At 34.3% G+C, this 20,816-nt stretch overlaps 2 protein-coding genes across 2 annotated transcripts; one reads left to right on the top strand and one right to left on the bottom strand.

The window, feature by feature from the left end:
* Positions 1-4,848: 4,848 nt before the first annotated feature.
* Positions 4,849-5,672, top strand: LOC132633383 (small ribosomal subunit protein uS17c). Its single transcript, XM_060349774.1, has one exon. The coding sequence runs from the start codon at positions 4,943-4,945 to the stop codon at positions 5,408-5,410; it is 468 nt and encodes a 155-aa protein (XP_060205757.1). The 5' UTR covers positions 4,849-4,942; the 3' UTR covers positions 5,411-5,672.
* A 2,221-nt stretch (positions 5,673-7,893) lies between these two features.
* Positions 7,894-17,237, bottom strand: LOC132633382 (homeobox-leucine zipper protein GLABRA 2-like). The gene is made up of 11 exons (XM_060349772.1): positions 16,977-17,237; positions 15,899-16,197; positions 15,112-15,229; positions 14,705-14,902; positions 13,494-13,877; positions 11,738-11,842; positions 10,935-11,144; positions 9,501-9,675; positions 9,136-9,410; positions 8,596-8,682; positions 7,894-8,491 (listed from the first exon to the last, which is right to left on the bottom strand). The coding sequence occupies exons 1-11, from the start codon at positions 17,061-17,063 to the stop codon at positions 8,108-8,110; spliced, it is 2,322 nt and encodes a 773-aa protein (XP_060205755.1). The 5' UTR covers positions 17,064-17,237; the 3' UTR covers positions 7,894-8,107.
* Between the last annotated feature and the right edge of the window lie 3,579 nt (positions 17,238-20,816).

Below are 20,816 nucleotides of genomic sequence, written 5' to 3'. Positions count from 1 at the left end.
GCGTTACAAAGGTATATGGAGGCAGGAAGGTAGTTGCTCAATTACACATCTTGTATTTAGCAAAGCTGCCAAAAATATTCACAAGTTCTAAACGTGCGGTTGTAGATGATGAGTGATGATGGATGCCAAAAATATCCATAACTCAGGTACCTCGTGTAAAATGGCCTAAAATGATTTTTCCGACGAGATTTTTATGTTTTTCGGGCAGGTCAGTATTTGGGTCGGGTAAGTCAAAAAACCAGATGAGTGGATTTGTCTAATTGGGGTAAGAGTTTAAAATTGAACGAGTAATAAAATCTCATGTGAATTTTTCTTTTTTAATTATGTGTTAACTGTTAAGTCATAAAGGTGATCAGGGAGATCTCTTCAGCAAAATAGGTTGATGAAGAGTATATTTAACCTTTTTCGATAGTCCATGTGTGTGTATGTTTGGCCCTTTCCATTTTTCTTACATACCAAAAGAATTCAACAAGTTGCATTGGTCGTGTTAAATGCCTCAACTAGACCGTCTATAGGACCGAATCCGCATGCTCTCTACATTAATAAGCTTATATATCTTTTTTATACATCAGAAAATACTAAAAACAATAATTAAAACTGTTCGTAAGCTTCATTGCTTAAATCAGCAAGGAACAAAAAGTCCATGTCTTTAATTGTGTCTGCCCAAACTAGCAGCTCCTCTTCATGTTTATGACCTTAATTTGCCAAGAAATCCGCACAACTGCTTGCCTCTCTCCATATGCGTATAATACTTGCTTTGGTGGTCTCTAGCAAGTATCTGCAATCTTTAATAAGCTTACAATTTCCACTTAAATAGACTTCTAAGTTCTAATACAACATAAGATCCATCACATTTGAAATTAAACTTGGTTCTAGGAAATTCATTCGTTTTTACTACTATTAAGAAGCACCGATTGGTGCTACTTTTTCGTCGTCCGTTGTGGATCCCCCATAAAAAAAAAATTGGGCCCCATATTAAACATGCTCATAAAAATAATTGTAAAAAAAAAATTATAGGCTCCATATATATTAAACAACAACAACTAATATTAAAAAAGAATTGTGGATCCCATATTAAACACCATCCAGTATTAAAAAAAAAAAAAAGTGGAACTCACCACATCCAAACTCACGGGAAAAAAAAGTGGACCCCATATTAACAAAACCAAGCAATATTGAAAAAAAAAAGTGAATCCCATATTTAAAAAACAAACAATGTTAAAAAAATGTGGGCCCCATTTTAAACACCATGCGTATTCGTAACAAACACTAATATAATAAAGTTTTAAATACGGAACACAAACTACAATGTTATATTAATCGTGTTTTGAACATAGTATCCCATATTGACAAAATCAAGCAATATATAAAAAAAAAATGAATCCTATATTAAAAAAATAAACAATGTCAAAACAAAAAAAGTGCAGACTTTGTATTCTTAGCAAACACTAATATAATAAAGTTTTAGATACGGAGCACAAATTACAATGTTATATCAATCGTGTTTTGAACATAATATATATATACATATATATATATATATATGTACGTATATACTTAAAAAAAAGAGTGGCTCCATACTAAATAACACCAAGCAATAAAAAAAAGGGAAGAAAAAAAAGTGAAACTCGCCACATCCAAACTCACGGGAAAAAAAAAGTGGACCCCATATTAACATAATCAAGCAATATTAAAAAAAAAAAGTGAATCCCATATTAATAAAACAAACAATGTTAATAAACAAATGCTTAGAAAATCAAACAATTAAATCAATAATGATAGACTCATTGCCACATGCGTATCAACCCATTAGTGGGAGCAAATGAAATTATTGTACAGTAACATACTTAAAATACTTATATATTAAAATAAGATAGAATTTAATTACTTTTTCATTTTTTCCTTGCTCTAATAAATGTGAAAATAATTGTCGGCCACATATTAAACACCATGCGTATTCATAGCAAACACTGATATAATAAAGTTTTAAATACGAAGCACAAACTATAATGTTATATTAATCGTGTTTTGAACATAGTGTTCCATATTGATAAAATCAAGCAATATATATATTAAAAAAAAAGTGAATCCCATATTAAAAAAATAAACAATGTCAACTTTGTATTCTTAGCCAACACTAATATAATAAAATTTTAGATACGGAGCACAAATTACAATGTTATATCAATCGTGTTTTGAACATAGTATGTATGTGTGTGTGTGTATATATATATATATATATATATATATATATATTATATGCATAAAAATAGTGCAAACTAATAATGTCCAAAAGGGTAGGCCTCATACTAAACGACACCAAGCAATATAAAAAATAAAAAATAAATAAAAAAAGAAACTATATAAAGCATGGGTTTAGACCCATGCTTCATCGTCCGTTGTCCCTTAAAAAAAGGGTGGGTCCCATACTAAATAACACCAAGCAATAAAAAAAAGTGGACCCCATATTAACAGAATCAAGCAATGGTAAAAAAAAATGTGAATCCCATATTAATAAAACAAACAATGTTAAAAAATAAATGCTTAGAAAATCAAACAATTAAATCAATAATGATGGACTCATTGCCACATGCGTATCAACCCATTAGTGGGAGCAAATGAAATTATTGTACAGCAACATACTTAAAATACTTATATATTAAAATAAGATAGAATTTAATTACTTTTTCATTTTTTCCTTACTCTAATAAATGTGAAAAGAAATTAATGTCATAAAAGAAAAACTAATATTAAATGGAGATCAAATAATTAATAAGCTAAATTAGTGAAATTATAATTCTAATTGACGTTTCCTTAAAAAACCGTGTAAAAAACAACATGACAAGTAAAATGAGTTAAACAAAAAATATTTACTAAAAATTAAAAAATAGAAGTTCTTCATTTAAATAGAAAATCAAATTTCTACTTCGTTTCATCTTAAACATGTAAAATTAATATAATAATTTGAATTAGAATTATCCAAATCAAAATTTGATAAAAAAATTATATGTATTACTTTACTATTACTACTATATAGAAGAGCCGGTTTATAGAGACAAGATCGTCGTTCGTGTTCGGTCCTACTTTTTTATTTAAGAGTAAAAAATTCTTTGCAGTTCCACCCACTTTTTTATTTAAGGGCAAAAAAATGACGTTTTATACTTTATATTACCAAATCTTCTAAAAAGTAGATAGAAATACTTTATTATATTTCTATTTTTCTACTATATAGAAGCATCGGTTTACCCATGCTTCGTCGACAGTCACTCTTAAAAAAAAAACAAAAAAAAAAGATGGACCTCACCCTCCCCAAACTCATGAAAAAAAAGTGGACCCCACCCTCTCCAAATTCACGGGGAAAAAAAGTGGACCCCATATTAACAAAATCAAGCAATATAAAAAAAAAAGTGAATTCCATATTAAAAAAAATAAACAATGTCAAAAAAAAGTGCAGATTTTATATTCATAGCAAACACTAATATAATAAAGTTTTACGTACGGAGCACAAACTATAATGTTATATTAATCGTGTTTTGAACATAGTATCCCATATTAACAAAATCAAGCAATATAAAAAAAAAAAGTGAATCCCATATTAAAAAAAAAAAGTGCAAACTTTGTATTCGTAGCAAACACTAATATAATAAAGTTTTAGATACGGAGCACAAATTACAATGTTATATTAATCGTATTTTGAACATAGTATGTATATATATATATTATATGCATAAAAATAGTGCAAACCCATGCTTCTATATAGTAGTACTATATGCACAAAAATAGTGCAAACTAATAATGTCAAAAAAAAAAAAGTGCACCCCATAAAGGGTGGACCCCATACTAAACAACATCAAGCAATATAAGGATCTTTACAGAAAAAGAGAACCCACCATCTTCAACTCACGGTAAAAAAAAGTGAACCCCATAAAAATAAAATCAAGCAATATAAAAAAAAAGTGAACCCCATATTAAAAAAATATAATGTAAAAAAAAGTTCAGACTTTGTATTCGTAGTAAACACTAATGTAATAAAGTTTTAGATACAAAATACAAATTACTATGCTATATTAATCGTGTTTTAACATAGTATGTATGTATGTATGTATATATATATATATATATATATATATATATATATTATATGCATAAAAATAGTGCAATTTAATAATGTCAAAAAAAAAAGTGCACCCCATATTAAAAAATCAAACAATATTCATGTAATTTCTAAAGTATCTCATTAAGTCAATAATGATGGATTCATTGCCGCATGCGTATCAATCCATTAGTGAGAGCAAATAAAATTACTTTTCTTCAAAAGTTTAAGTAGTCAAATCATACAGTGTTTTTTTATATTAGCCTGAGATCTAATGTAGATATTAAACTGTTGTATTTGTTATTCCACCATGTCATTTATTTGTTATGTTTACTAAAATAAATATACTTAAAATATTTATATTTTAAAATAAGATAGAATTTAATTACTTTTTTATTTTTATTCTTACTCTAATAAATGTGAAAAGAGATTAATGTCGTAAAAAAAAAAAAAATTATACGAAGGAATTCAACAGTTCAAGATAACAAAACAAATTCATTTTTGTTTTATTTACAATATAAAAGTTTAACAAAAGCATTCAATTGAAGCTCCGTCCTCAAGTGGCTTCGTAATTTGTCCCTGGATTTCTATTTTATTTTTAATTTTAATCTATTTAGTTACGAATATTACCCATAATAATATATGGGTGATGGAGGTGAATGTTTGATCTTATAATATAAGAGATGCCTCCAAAATTGAATCAATATTATAGGGGTGTCAAATGTAATTAACCTAAATTTTTTGAAAAGACTAAGAAAACAAGAAAGAGATAACATAAGAAGGGTATCCTCCTTCAATCCCTCATCTCTTTGTGTTGGTGTTATCCAAACACAAAGCTTCTCTTCACCAATGTCTCTAACATCTCCTCTCCTTCAACTTCCTCTTTCCCAATTCAAATCCCTCACCATTTCCACCCCTTTCCTCAATGGAAACTCCTCTTCTCTTTCTCGTCTCTCAAAACCCTCTTCTTCCACCATCACTTCACCAACTCCCTTAACTTTCTTGCCACCAGTTCGGGCCATGAGATCAATGCAAGGTCGGGTCGTTTGCTCCACAAATGACAAAACTGTTTCTGTTGAAGTTACTCGTCTTGCTCCTCACCCAAAGTATAAGCGTAGAGTTAGGAAGAAGAAGAAGTATCAGGCACATGACCCTTTGAATCAGTTTCAAGTTGGGGATTATGTTCAGCTTGAAAGTAGTGCACCTATTAGCAAGACTAAGGCTTTTATTGCTGTGCCTGTGCCTCCAAGAAACCAGCCTAAGGTTAAGGAGGAAGAGAATAATCAAGAACTTGGGCTTCCACTGCAACAGAGTTAAAGTGAGAGCTTTCTTGGACACTTTTAATTAATCTTGGATTCAGTTTTTTTTTTTTTTTTTGGCTGTTGGGTTATTGTTGTGATTTCATGATAATCATGTATTTTAATTGAGTATTTTTAGCCTTCAATTCTGATTTCTGCTTTTGTAGTAGTACGGTAATTTATCTCTTTGTCTTTGAACCTGAATGTAACAGTGGCGGATCCAGGATTTTCACTCAGGGTGTTCGGAAAAATAACTGGACCTAAATATACATTGTAATATATGTTCAGGGTGTTCAAAAGTTAATATATGTACATGAACACAGAAAATTTACCCTAAATATATACTATAATTTTTTGTCCAGGGTGTTCGGGTGAACACCCTAACACCCTGGCCTCTTACTGCATCCGCCCCTGGAATGTACACATTGATAAGACCCGACCCGGAATTGAACCGTATTGTAGTAAGCTTTCCCTTGCAAAATTGTTGGGGTTGATACTTTGCTATTGATGTAGCTGAAGTGCTTTTTACGAGTTTCAAATTACAGTCATCAATCTGCAAAGTCAAAAACTTTGAATAACTAATGTACTTTAATGGATTATTTTAGATGATGAGTTTATTGGCTTTCAATTCTGATTGATGCTTTTGTAGTAATAGCTAATTTTATCTCTTTATCTGTGAACCCGACTTGATAATACCCGACCCAGAATTGAACCGTATTTTAGTAAGTCTTCACTTGCAAAATTGATGGGGTTGATACTTCAATATTGATGTAGATGAAGTGTCTTTTGTGAATTTCCAAATAACAGAGCTCCTTAATCTGCAAAGTCAAAAACTTTAAATTAGTTTCACTTGGGAATATAGTATTTTGCTTCTTCCTTGTACTGGCAGTTACTATTTGTTATTTCTTGTACTTTGACTATTGTATAAATCTGTTTTCATGGTTTGTTCGTTATTCCATTTTCGTCTTGCTTTGAATTGCTTGTTCCTATGCCGAGGGTCTACCGGAAACAGTCTCTCTACCATGGTAAAGGTAAGTTCTGCGTACATTCTATCCTCCCCAGACCTCACTTTGTGGGATTTCACTGGGTATGTTGTTGTTGTTGTTGCTAGTACTGGCAGTGTACTGGAGTTCTAACTCAATAATTAGATGCATACTTCTTGTGATTCGTGTAGAATGATGAACATGATAGATTGAGGAAATTAGTGCTTTTATGGTGGTGTAAGAATTTCAGAACTTTCGATGGCCATCTACTAATCTAATTCTAGTTATAACAGAGTTCTACTTAGATCTGTTGTCTTGCAGTGTCATTCTTGCTTTTGTATTAGTTGGGGTTTTGCAAATGTACAACCAGTGAATTATTTGACCAACCTTGTTAACATCTATGTCCTGCCACTAACAGATGGTATTAGTGACGATATTCTGAAAATGTGTCTTCTGAAGGTTGCTTTCGCCTTTGATATTGCCCTGACTGTAGGATTGAAACATATGAAACCTAATATGTATAATCTGTGAAAACTCAGAACGACGCTTAGAAAATTATCAAATCTTTGAGATTTTCTCCTTGCAATTGGGAATAATATTCATGGATTAGGTTTCCCTTTGTCTTGGAGGAGAGGTTGGCATTTTAAAAGTGTCTTTGTTGCCAAAGAAAAGTGCATTTACATGTTTTACTTGAATAGAAGGATTAGTCTGCTATTATCAGAGGCAAGACGATCTAGGCAACATTTTCTTATAGTGATTGCTTTACATGTATTAGGACATTTTGATCAACTTTTTGCTCTACCGCTGGCAAGAAGCTTCGCCAATTTAGCTAGATCTTTTATCAGATTCATATCCATAAATGCTATTCATCTTTGTGCCTGTGAGAGAGAATTTATTTTCCCTTTTCATCGTCAACACCTTAGCAACAGGTGAAATAGGAAGCTCATCAATGGGCATATCGGCATTTATCCCTCATATTCTGAACCTGGATAATAAAGCATGCATAATATTCACAATCTGCATATTATTTAAGAGGAAACAGACCTATCAATGAAGCTAGCTTATCCCTTGTGTACTTACTTACTATCTTCTCAAAAAAATTTGATATGCCTGAGACTTATTGGAAAGCCCTGAACTCCAATGATGGAAGAAAAAAAAATGCCCTTAAGAATGCACCTCAAAAATCCTGTTTTGGGCCCAGTTTCAGAGTGCGAACCAGGGAATCCATATTTTGAATTACATTGATGTTTAAAAATGGGTAAATCGATGCCTTGTTGTTGAGCTTGTAGCTTCACTGCCTGATTTAGCGTAAAAGTTTGTTTATTAGTCGGTTCACGTTTTAGTACTTTCTAAATATACTTTATTTTGGCGAAATGCTGTAGGTGCCCTTCATTTGTTATGTCCAGTTTACTTTAATTTGGCTGATTCTAAGCCATTACTAAAAAGAAGAAAAAATATACATGTTAATTTTTAAATTCACTGCACAGAGAACATAAAGCACAAAGAAAAGGAAAGAAAATACACATGAATCGACGAAAATTCTTATAGTATGTAAATTTTTGTGTTTGAACAAGTTTCCTTTACTATTTGGATGGGCGGGGAATTACAATAACGGGGAAGAACCCACTGTTTCTGAATCCTTTTCATCGGTCTATTCAAATGAAAAGGTTAAAGGAGAAGAACTATATTATCTGGATAATGAAATTAGCATCTTTCTATCTTACCTACAAGAATTAGTATCCATTGTCACATTGGAAACTTGTCTTGATCTTGTGCAATGTACACGATAAAAGGTTGTTGATGGATTCAGCAGATTCCTTACAAAGTTTTGCTGTTGGAGAATTGCTAGCTAGAATTTGAAAGGCGACTGTTAGCAAGGATCCTCCTTCTGAACTTCTGTCCTCTGGTCTAGAAGTGATAAAAAAAGGCCTAGACTCTAGGCCATCAGAGAGGATTGAGAAACCGGAAGGTAACACAGCAATATTGCTCGAGTCACAACCTGTTATAACAGATTGCATGCCTGCTATGTCGACTGGGGCATAGACAACTGCAGATTCGTAAGCATTGGTGCTAGTATCTTGGAGGATCCACATGTTGTTTTCTCTTAATTTCACTGCCTGATTAGTAGAGTTCATAGAGCCAAATTTCCAATTAGAAGGAGAAGGGAAAAGGAAGAGGGAGATATATAGACCAAATATAAACTTCGCTGAGAGGCACTCACTTGGATTGAGACTGCATTTCCTTTGTCTTGACCTTTTGCTAAATTTGCTATGGATTGCACTTGAGCTCCATTTGACATGACATCCCACTTAGATAAAAAGGCATTAGAAATGTCAAAATCTCAGTTAACCCCCTTTTTTCTCTAACAGAAAAAGGATAAAACAAAATATCCTCTAATAGAAATACTTAATTTTACCCCGTTATACTTTTGGACATTCAGACATCCCTTAGCAACTCGTTTCGTATTTGTCTGTAATTCTAACATAGCTTCAACTAGAAGTAATGAAAGGTAACTTAAACTATAATAAAAAAAATAGTGTAAATTTGGACACTTTTTTCGAATCATTTTAACATGTGGAATTCACTTACTCTACACTAGAGCTTCCTCAATAAAAGGGCAGGGCAAATGCGAGACGATTGCTAGTGTCAAGATATTAAGGGTTTTAAAGTAAAACAGATGGTAGAATTAAGATATTTTGTATAGTTGAGAAGTAAATTTGAACCCGCATGTATGGAATATTGTATAGTTGAACTCACTAACCTCGTGTCGACGGTTTTCATCTTTCAAGAAATCAAATAGCATGTTGCGAGAAACTGGCAACCAAATGGACGAAACCGCAGAGAGAATCACACCTAGGGGTTCACCAGGATCTGTTAAGTTCTTCCTAGAGGCCACCCTAATATCCTCTTGGCAAGTTTTACTAGGGACCTTGTTCCATGTATTATAACTAGAAGCTCCAATCATGCGGTAGAAACTCCAAGTCGTTCTTTGTGCCAATGTCAGTATACTTTTTCTACCAGCAAGTGTCGCAACGCCTGATATTCGTTTACGTATATAGTTTTCAAATCAATTTGTATTTTATCATATTAATCGATCATGTAACACACGAAGTGATAATTTATTACCAGTTGTGTCCCTGGTGGGAATGTTGGTGGCCATGAAGAAGAGGAGGCGCTCACATTGCTCCTGGAGAGTAGCCATCCAGCGTCTTGCTCCAAAAGCTTGACCACTGTTGACAATAACACGGTACAGAGAGTCAACTATGCTTTTTTGGCACTCCAAATGTTCCACCCACGTTACCTGAACAAGAGAGCAATTAGCTTTAGAGTTTTAATCATTTTTATCACTACCACATAAAAGATAACTGTTTGTAATAGGTGGGATTATTAAGTTGAAAAATAAGAATTTTTAGACTGTTGGCGTATATAAGTTAAATTCCTGTATAAATATATGTAGCACAGCTCCACTCGTCTTCTTATTTTTAGTTTTTGGCTATTTCCTATAAAAATTCCACTTGCCAATTTGTCAATCATAAAACTTAACTCCCTCTTTTTGGACTGATGAAAAAAATAAAAGAGTAATTAGAACAGATAAAATATTAAAATCTCCCACTTTCTTTTTATTCCGTGGATTACGTGTGGTTTTCTGTATCTCTTTAAATTAGTATGCCAAAAATTTGTTGCTAAAAGTTTACAAAAATGTTCGACAAAAATTCGGTAATCCTTAGGACGTAAGACCCTATAGCGTTATGTGCAGAAAATCTAGCATATACTGTCAAACACCAATTGCAATGATTACTGATCAGCTCTGAAAACCAGGAGATGCCACTGCGAGCCCTCCTGGTATTGCGTAAGTTGTGACATCACCAAATTCATAAAAGCAAAGCTTAGTTTCTATAGATAAATTCGTGCAAGACCAACGATAATTAGTTGATTTCCTTTATGTTATTTGGAATTTGCGACACCAATGATTACGGTGGAATTGATAGGATGCCTCTATCCTTGACTAGCATGAGATTTCGATTTTGAGAATGAAAAAAGTCATGGTAGGGAGCACATTCCCTTTTAATGAGCGTTACGCATTACGGATCCGGATTAGTCAAAACCTAAAGTTGTAATAGCATAGGCTAGCCACTTTTCAGCCATGTACATAATTGAAAAATTCACTATCATTGAGTTTGAAATTCCACGGATGAAACTTCCTAACAATATTTTGGAGTTATATGTGAGATTTCAAACTCAACTATCTGACTATTTTTCAACTATGACAGAGAAATGACAGCCTGTGAATTTTATCCAGCCCCAAAAAAGACACTGCATAGTGAGTAGAAAAAAATAATATTTGGAATTTGCGATGAATATCGGAAGTAGTCTGGGGAAGTATGGAGAGTACATGGACAGACCATTCCAGCTAGTACAACTAGGGGTAGTTCAGCCAATTTACATTTTTTTTTTGAAATGAGTAGTTTCTTAAGAGGTGTGCAAATGACTAAGAGGACTCTTTTTTTTTATTCGGAGGGAGTAAAAAGAAAGAGACAGTATATAACTAGGGTTACGCACCTTGCAGTGGGCATTGGATTGTTCTTGGAGAATGCAGCCGGAAGGTAATTTTCTGCATTTCACGAGAGAAGCGTCAATGTTGTCTTCAACCTTGTCCACAGAAACGTCCACAATCCCCCACTGTCCTGCACTGATTTGCTTGCAATGTCTCACAAAATACACTTCCCTCGTCCCCACTACTGGCGTTAGCATCTGCACCTCTGCAAACATCTGTGTACCCAAAAATGTCATTAAGAACACACTGACAAAATCCTTAATTATCATCCTTTCACAACGTCCTTTTCTTTTTTTTCTTAGTATCATTTTATGGGGTGAGGGGGAGGATGGTTAAAAAAAAAAAAAAAAAAAAGGTACTATTGTAGTAGTCATTAGCGGAGCTAGAGGGACGGAAGAGAGTTCATCTAAATTTCTCGAAAAATATATTGTGTAGTGAAATCTCTCTACAACGACATTGTTTGTCAAGATATTTTTTGGTTGCTAGTGAGATTATTTGTTATAGAGAACATATAATACTACATAATATGAAATCGATTCCAAGAAACTTTGGTTGTTATAATGAAATGTTATGATAGAGTATGTTCTGTTACAGAGAGGTTTGACGGTATGTAAGGTCAATTTTTTTATGGGCGTATATTATGTGTTGAATTTTTTTGACTTCCCATTGTGTTTTGCTTTATTTATTTTTTGAAATGACGTGGCGAAAATCCTTTCTCCTCGCTGCTAGTAGTATGCAGGTCTAAAATCCAAAACAATGGAGGAGGAAAATCAAAAGAAAGAGCAACCTGTACAAAAAGCTAACTTACTAGCTGAACTGCACCATTCCAGCTATTAACAACTTCACCATTACATATCACGTCTACTGTTGCTGCCTTCGAGATCATGGATGGGAACATTTCTTTCCATTGGTTCTGCACCAATAAGACAAAATAAGTTTAACATCAACTACCATTGTTTAATTTGGACTTCAAGGTTTACACATTTTGAAACCCTTTTTGTTTTTCTATTTTTATCTATCCTTACCCTAAATGAAGAAGACGTCTGCGTAGATAAAGAATTTAACTTATACACTCAGATGGTGTAAAGACTTTTAGTAACATACATTACTGGTGTAAATAATTTTTATATCATCAGGTCATTTTAATTTCACATGTTGTAGCACCTAATATATCTTTTTTCAAGATTTTAAATCTCAAATTTTAAAAGAGTTACCTGTAGATATCATTTGGATGATCTAATATTGTAAAAAATGATTTACACTAATAATGGCGTATGAAACTGAAAATCTAGTGCAAAATGTATACTATCTATATAAATTAACTTACCCTCTGTTTGGATGGTTGTTTCCCGTGGTTCATTAATGTACAGTACGGTATGGTACAATATGGTGTTGTATTGTATTGTACTGTATTAATGAACACAATGTTTGGATAGACTGTATCGTTTGTTGTGGTTTAATAACATTTGTATTGTTTGGTTTGATTGTATGGTACTGTATAATAACTTGTAAGTTTATTAAAATACCCTTAACTCTTAATTAGAAATTAATTTATATATATTAGTAAAACAAAATAAGAACTTTAAAAAATAAGTAGGTAGTGGGTGGGGGTGGTGGAGGGGTGGGTGGTGTGAGGTGGGCGGTTGTGGGATGAAGGTGGGGGTAGTGGGTGGTAGGGTAGGGGTGAGTGGTTGTGGGGTTGGGTGGTGAGGGGTAGTGGGTGAGGGTGGTGGAGGGGTGGGTGTTGTGATGTGGGTGGTAGGGTGGGGGTAAGTTGTTGTGGGGTGGGCGGTGGTGAGGGGTAGTGGGTCGTGGTTAGGGGGGGTGAGGATAGGTGACAGAGGAGTGGGGTAGCTGGGCATGGGGGTGGGGTGGGGTGAGAGGTAAGGTAGGGGTGGGTGGGGTGGATGGTGCAAGGCGGGGAGGGGTAGAGTGGTGTGGATGGTGAAGGGTGGGGTAGGGGTGGGGTGGGGGTGAGTGGTAGAGTGGGGGTGGGGTGGGATGGATGGTGGAGGGTGGGGTATAATGGGGAAATAAAATTCGTAACCACGGAAAAACCACCAAATCCGTGGTTACAAAAATTGAGACTTTTCATGGTTATATAACCATGAGATGAACCACGGGTTTACAACACCATACCACATAATTTTAAGAACAATAGAAACAAACATGGTTTCATACAAACCATACATTAATGAACCACGGGAAACCACCATCCAAAAAGGGGGTTAGAGTTTAACTAATATACAACGACGTACGGTGTAAATAAATTTTTATACTATCAGGTTATGATAAGTACTTATGTAGCAGGACACACATTATTTTCAAGATGATAGGTCCTAATTTTGATGGATGATACTTGTAGATATCTTTTTGATGGCCTGATATTTTAATTTTTTTAATTCTATGAGTTTATATAAATTAAACGCATTAACTCATTGTAACAGGTCTATCTTAGCATGTAAATAGCCTAATTGAGTGATCGTGCAAAACTTTTTTACAATATCAATATATAAAAATTAAACTCGTCATGAAATAAGTGAAGTGGGAATAGTTGATCTTACCACGTCCATAAAAGTCTGAACAAGTCGGGGGAGCTCCATGAATACTATTCCTGTCTCTCTGGAGGCTTCAATACACATTCTCTTAGGCTTTACGTCTCCAGGTTTTTCCATAGGAAACTCTTTCATGTATTCGTCATAATTAAGTATTTCTCTTCCAGTCTCAAAGCTTCTGATCCACAGTGGTTCTCCACTAGTTCCCATCTTTTTAAGTTGTTCCATTGCTTGATTAACAACATGCATAATCCTTGATTTTTCAAGCCCAAAAATGCCAGTGTAAAAATTTAAAGCGCTTCTATTTTCTTCATCATTTCCTCCTGAACATGAGGAGCTGTTCGGTGATGAACCAAGTGGGTATCTTCCCATAGCTGCCCTAAGCTTTTCAACCTGCATCTCCAAAATTAGAACCGTCATGTTTATACATGTTCGAACTATTGAAATGTGTGACTATCTTTAAAATTTTAAATTTTATCTGACATGATCACACAATTTATAAATATGGTATCAAAGCAAGTAAAAGTTTTAAATTCAAATGTAATTGTCACTCGAAAAATAAAAAATAAAAAAATATTTGCATGTCTTTAGTATCCAAATAAAAACTTGGGCAAATGTCATGTCTCTGACCATTCTTATGTGATATACATATAATTTTATTAATTGTTTTAGCATATACTTTCAGAAAATTAGACCAATCTTTTATTTGGATTTTTTATATCAAGTGTTGCAGCTGAACTATTTTAGAAGACCATTAAAATAAGTCATCTCAAGGATTTGATGTGAAAAAATATATGATGAACAAAATATAAGAAATAAATATACTTAAAAGAGTAAATCCATCCCCGTACTTTGAGAAAATGGCCAAATTTACCCTTAGGGGTCGTTTGGTAGCTAGTTAGGACTTAAGAGTAAGTTATTCATGTATTAAAATCCTGCATAAGTAATATTGTGTTTGGTAGCTAGTTATGAGGTGTGTTATTCATGTATAAAATTAGTACGGTGTTTAGTTTGTAATTTAGAAACTCGCATAACTAATACATGTATAAGTTATGAGAGAATTTATGTATTATTTTATGTAGGGCAAAAAGTGGAATAGCTAATACATGAATAACTAAATTTTTAGATGAAATGGTAATTGACAACACAATTTAACATAAACATGTCAATCAAATAAAATAAATTGGCTCCTTAAAAATAACGAATTGTGTTGAAATTACCTCAGCTCTAAGTCTGGCATTTTCGATTCGTAATTGTTGTTCTTCAGCAGGAACAACAGGAGCATCATTGCTAGAGCTAGCAAACCCACAATTAGGACAAGAAGGATTCTTTGAGGTCTCCCTTAATCCCTTATTTTCTTCACGAAGTTTTTCAATTTCAGCTTTTAACAATGAGTTTTCATGGCGCTCCTGTATTGCCTGCAAAGATTAATTTCCCATTTTTCAAAATTTACACCAATTATTAAGACCAGGACAACACTTGACTTAGGACAAAATATACATTGTCCATGGGGTATACGTACGGACTGTGAACATTTATAATCATATCTAAGAAAGATTCACTGCGTCGATCCTCACTATTCGAGTACTGAATTTTAATAAAAATGTAGAATATATATAATAATTACCTTTATTTGAGTTCGCCGATTTTGAAACCAGAATTTAACTTGCCTTGGATGAAGGCCTAATTGCTTGCTGAGTTGCTGCCTTTGCTTCTCATCTGGATGGGGCGACTCTTTGAATAAGCTGCCAAATAATTTTCATGAGTATTTCTTTTGAAGGAGATAGAAAAGGAGAAACATTCCATAGATACGGAAATTTTGAATTTATGGATTCTGAATTCTAAAAAATGCAGTTATTGAATTCTGTTACACGTATGTATATTAATAAATGTTTTCTTAAATACAAAAATTTGGTCAAAACCATTGGGTTTCGAACCAGTAAGCACAATTGTAGCTCCGCCCTCGCCCATTGGCTGATGCATATTCAGAAATTTAGGATTTTCTATTCTTGAACTATATCTGTAAAGTTGGAATATATCCGATTTTAAGAGAAAATTTGTTCTCCAACGATGATATACTACCCTATCATTAATTGATACCATGCACGTTTTAATAGTCATTAATTAATTCATCGCATAGTCCTCTAGTCCATGCAGCTAATTTTTCCAAAGCCTTTATCATTTCTTGTGTTTAATTCTTCCTTCTTTCATTTATACACAACTGAATTTTTTTATTAAGACACAACTGATTCCAACCAACAGCTGATCATTCATTTAATTTGTGTTTGACTGTTAATCTAATTAATATGAGAAAGAAATTGGAAGGAATATTCGTCAGAAATTAGCGATTTTCTAGCGGTGAAAATTAAGACTAAAAAGCTAAAACCAGCGAGAAGAGTTATATAGAAATTTACGCCTCCATTTCTCTGATTTGTTGAGCAGTGTGTCTGTGATATTTCTTTCTTTTCTTCTTCTTGTTACTGTTGTTGGGATCTTCTTCGTCTTCGTTGCAAGTATCGTCATGCTCAAAATCATCATCTGAACCACGTGATGATTTCATTGGTTCCGAATTCTCGCTGCTAATCTCCACCGTCGTTTCTTCTCTTGGCCGCCCGCCTTTGCTGCCCGCCAAACTTCCGTCATCAACCTCCTCCGTTGTCTCCATGTTTCCGGCACTACTCCCCGCTCCACCACCATCTCGGAAAATTCCAGCCTTCAAAAATTCAAAATAAAAAATTAATAAATAAAACAAAATCAGAAAGGAGCTAAGCTAGAGAGGCTGAAGAGATTCACCTATCGCTCGAAAATCACACACTATATATATATAAGATCAATTTCTTTTTATGTATATATAATAAATAATGAATTTCTTCGTGAAAATCCAAGTAAAAAGTAATCAATAAAACAAATCATAATCAGTAGTCAGGACGGAGTTAGAGAGGCGGAAGAGATTCTATCCGTCACTTGAAAATCACACAGATTTCCTTTTTATCTATATATAATAAATGATGAATTTCTTCGTAAAAATTCAAATAAAAAAATTAATCAAGAAAACAAGTTCGGAAACACACATACTCAACAACGGAGCTAGAGAGGCAGAAGAGATTCATCTGTCGCTTGAAATCACACTACATGTATGAGGTCAATTTTTTTATGGACATAATAAATAAATAAATAATGAATTTCTTCGTGAAAATCCAAATAAAAAATTCAATCGATAAAAATAATTCAGAAACACACATGTATAAGGTCATCTTTTTTTATGTATATACAATAAATAATAAATTTCCAAAAAAATAATAATTAATAATTGATAAAATAAATTGGCAAACACATGTATAAGATCATTTTTTTTATGTATATATAATAAAAAATGAATTTCCTTGTGAAAATCCTGCGTCTGCCACTACTGCACGTACTAATTTGATAGAAACAGGATTGAGAAGGAAAAATAAAAGGTTGAATTTATGAATAAAGCAGAAAATAACTCACGAGACTGAGAGAAAGAGCGGGAGAGGGGAAAAAGTCTTTAGTCTCATGAGAAGGAGGATGATTATTCGACATGTCAACAACTCCCATGGCAGTGTTTTTGAGGAATTGGATTATGGTGAAGGAGAGAGATTGAGATACAGAAATATAAAATGACTGTTGATTTTTTTTTTCTTTTTCTGTTTGTGAGTTTTTTGAGTGTAGGACTGTATGTGTAATGGAGAAGAAAAGGAGTGAGATAGAGAGAGAAAGAGAGAAATATAGTGGGGTCTAAATGAATTAAAGGATATAAAACAAACAAACAAATGAAGGAACTGAGAGGGATTGGGGGTGGGGCGTGGAAGGGCTGGGGGCTGGTAGGAGTTGACTGTTAGATACGGTGGAGAGCCTTCAACTACTCCTAACTTTTTATTAGGTTGAAACTTATGATTTAATTACACTGTGCGTCGACTGGGAGAAATTATTTACGCCACGTAGCTCATAGTTTGAGGTTGTAACCCGGTTTAACTCATATTTGTGTATAAATACTGTTTTTACACTCTTTAGATCCACTCGTGGGATTATACTGGGTTTGTTATTTTTAAATACGTTTTTTACGCTATTATACACTTTCATACAAGGTTGATACATAAAGTATACTGCTCCTTAAGTATAATGTTGTATAATATTGTTTAGTGGGCTACGTGACGTAATATTTTTTGTTGGATTGTATATTTTTGAAAATTTCCCTGGTCTCCGGCATCTCTAGTTGAGTCTCATCTAATGTGGATTTGAACTACATAAGACTCATTTAAAAAGAAAATATTTTTTAACAATTTTTTTTTAATTTCAGGAGCTTAAATCCGAAACCTCTAATAAAAATGAAAAGATCATAATTATTTCACTACAATGCTCTGTGGGTTATAAGATTGAACTTAAAGCTTTCCCCACAGTTAATGTGAACTGTTACAACTGTTTTATCTACTAGTTTAATTGAACTGTGTCTTTATGCTGAAAATGGGCAACATAACATAATGTACAAGATTGTTGGGCACAATGATGAACCTCCTTCCTTTAGCCACGCATGAATATGAATGGTAGTTGACTCTTAACTATTTTTATATATTTAAGGTCGCATTTCAATAAAATTAATCTAAGTGTTTACATCAAAATATGTGTTTTTTACACGTTCATGTATCAACTCCATCATGCAGCTTAATTAATATATTGTAACATCTCGGGCCCTCATACTAAGATACGACTTGTATTAGGAGAGTAAAACGAAATTTTGAAGGTTTCGCGTTTTTTGCAAAAGTGGCCGAGGGACCTACTTGGGGCAACCATAACCCCTTGATTAGTTGGGATTTTGGAAAAGCGCCCTTAATGAAAGTTGTAGTACGTGGAAATTTCTTTCCATCCATATAAAGATCAGGCCAAACCGAGATCAGAGCAAGAAGTTATGAGCATCAAAAAAACGCTCAGAGCAGCAGGCTCCGAGTTAGCCACGCGTCGCGCACAGGGTGGGTGCCCGTTGGCCACGCGTCGCGGGCCCAGAGCGCAAAAACTTGCTCTCTGACCAAAGTCTGAGTGAGGCCCCGCATTGGACGTGCGACACCTCCCAACGAGCATGGGTCGGGTTTTCAGGTAAAAAGTTGGATTTTCGCGTTTCTCTTATATTTAGGCTTGGGGTTTAATGCCCTAACACCCCTAATCACGAAAAATCATCTTAAGGCAATAGAGAACAAGTCTCAAGCTTCAAGAACCCTCAAGGTAAGTTCTATGATGATTCTAGGTTGAATTCAAGTCCCTAATACCCTTCTAACTTGATTAAACCCTTCAAATCATTAGATATTCGATTGAGACATCATTGTTGAGCAAAGAAACCCTAGAACTCGAATTCAAGAGGATTGAACTTCAAAAAGGTAATGCTTCTACTCTCTAATCATTTGTAGTTGTGAATTGATGAGTTCTTGGGAGATTAGTAAATGGGTTTTGGATTGTTGACTTAGGATTGTTGTAATTATATGGGTGATGAAGAATAGTGTTAATTACATCTAAATGAGATTGTAGAATCACCTAGAAGTAGTAAAATGGGAATTGGGTGGAGGAAACACCATTAATGAAGGTTGTGACACTTCATGCCCACCAAGTGTTCGATAAAATGCTTAGATGACCCAAACATGAATATTATTGAATGGAATCCCTTTGACTTGTATTGCTATAGATTAAAGTTGAAAGGGTTGACGAACATTGTACTACACTCAAAAGAAGGAATTTAAGATATGTGAGGCTAACTCTCTACGTTTGGGAATGTTGATAATTCTCCTTACGGTACAGTTTATTGATTATTACGATTTGCCTCAGAGTTATAGTTGTGCTTTAGTTCCATGAATAGTTGTAGAACCTCTACTCTCTACTTTCGTATTTCGTTCTGACTTTCATTCCGAACGTTGTGAACTCAGAACGTAATCTAAATAGACTTGTGTTTTATACCCATGAGTCTCAGTCTAGAGACGCAGTATGCTTAGAAACAGTTAAGGCTTCAGGTCTCATAATCAGCTCTAGATTATATGTCTCAGTTCAATAATGTTCATTATTCCAGGGTCTTAGTTCTTTAATAATAATTGTTGAATATTAAACTCTTGCATTTCGCTCGAGGGCCACCCTTGTATTTTTCCCAAGGGCAACTCTTGTATTTTTACATGAGGGCACATTCTCATGTATACGTATACTTGGACAAGGCCATAGACTAACGTACTTACTTGGCCAAGGTCATAGTTTTGTGCATTTATTATTGGGCCAAGGTCCTATATATAAATATAGGAAAACAGGGGATACAGATGCAGAACAGGAAGTATTCATATCTCTACTTCTTTATTCAGTTCAGTCATCAGTTATCAGTTCAGTTCCAGATTTAGTACTTACAGTTCTTTCTTTCAGTTGCTTTACATACCAATACAATTCAAATGTACTGAAGTCCCTTTTTCCCGGGGCCTGCATCTCGCGATGCAGGTAACGATTTACAGGACGATGCATCTGCTCGTTAGGATCACTAGTATCAGTTGATTGGTGAGCCCCAGTTCTTTCGGGGCCTTATCATTTATTTATAGTCTTTATAGCTTTTACAGACAGGTCAGGTATGCGGGGGGCCTTGTCCCGGAAATTATCAGTTTTCAGTACTTCATAGATGCTTCATAGACTATAGTTGCAGACAGTCAGAGTTTAGCAGGCTTTTGTGTTAGCCGTGTTGGCTACGTATTTATACTCTCAAACGCATTCAGTATTTTTGCACTTATGTTTATCCAATCAGACGTTTAGTAGATCAGCATGTGTTAAGTTTATTTCCACATTTAGTATGTTTTGATATCACATGTTGATCCAGCCAGCCAGTTGGTTCGCTCGATTACATGCAGCCAGGCACCGAGTGTCGTGTTTCGCCCAGGCCATGGTTCGGACCGTGACAAAACTTGGTATCAGAGCACTAGGTTCAAGTATCCTAGGGAGTCTATGAAGCCATGGCTAGTGGAGTTTCCTCTATATGTGTGTGCCTGCCACACATATAAACGGTTAACTACCAAGACATTCAGAATTGCCTTATTTTTTTCTACTCCAGATCGTGCCACGAAGCTTAGAGTAATAAGTAACCTTCTCTTCCTATTGAATTACGTACTTTGTGAATGTGCAAGCGACAAGGTCCGAGTAAGGATGATTACCCATTGGGGTATAATTTTGAAGTGTATGAAAGTAATGAATGAGACTTGAGATGATATTGAAAGTGGAATAAAGTACATGTCACCCGAGAAGGGGCAGTTGTATCATGGATGTGAAAGTCGAATAATAACGACATACGTAAGTAGGGGTATG

Source organism: Lycium barbarum, chromosome 3 (genome assembly GCF_019175385.1).
Source record: "Lycium barbarum isolate Lr01 chromosome 3, ASM1917538v2, whole genome shotgun sequence".
Lineage (NCBI taxonomy): Eukaryota > Viridiplantae > Streptophyta > Magnoliopsida > Solanales > Solanaceae > Lycium > Lycium barbarum.
This window is presented reverse-complemented; position numbering and strand designations above follow the sequence as displayed.

Bases quoted from the DNA above. Each gene is read 5' to 3' on its own strand.
- LOC132633382 (XM_060349772.1), bottom strand. From the start codon at position 17,063: ATGGGAGTTGTTGACATGTCGAATAATCATCCTCCTTCTCATGAGACT. The intron at 14,903-15,111 runs GTAATTATTATA...TAATCTTTGCAG, and splicing joins ATCGGCGAACTCAAATAAAG to GCAATACAGGAGCGCCATGA. The intron at 8,683-9,135 runs GTTAGTGAGTTC...TTTTTATCTAAG, and splicing joins ATGAAAACCGTCGACACGAG to TGGGATGTCATGTCAAATGG.
- LOC132633383 (XM_060349774.1), top strand. From the start codon at position 4,943: ATGTCTCTAACATCTCCTCTCCTTCAACTTCCTCTTTCCCAATTCAAA.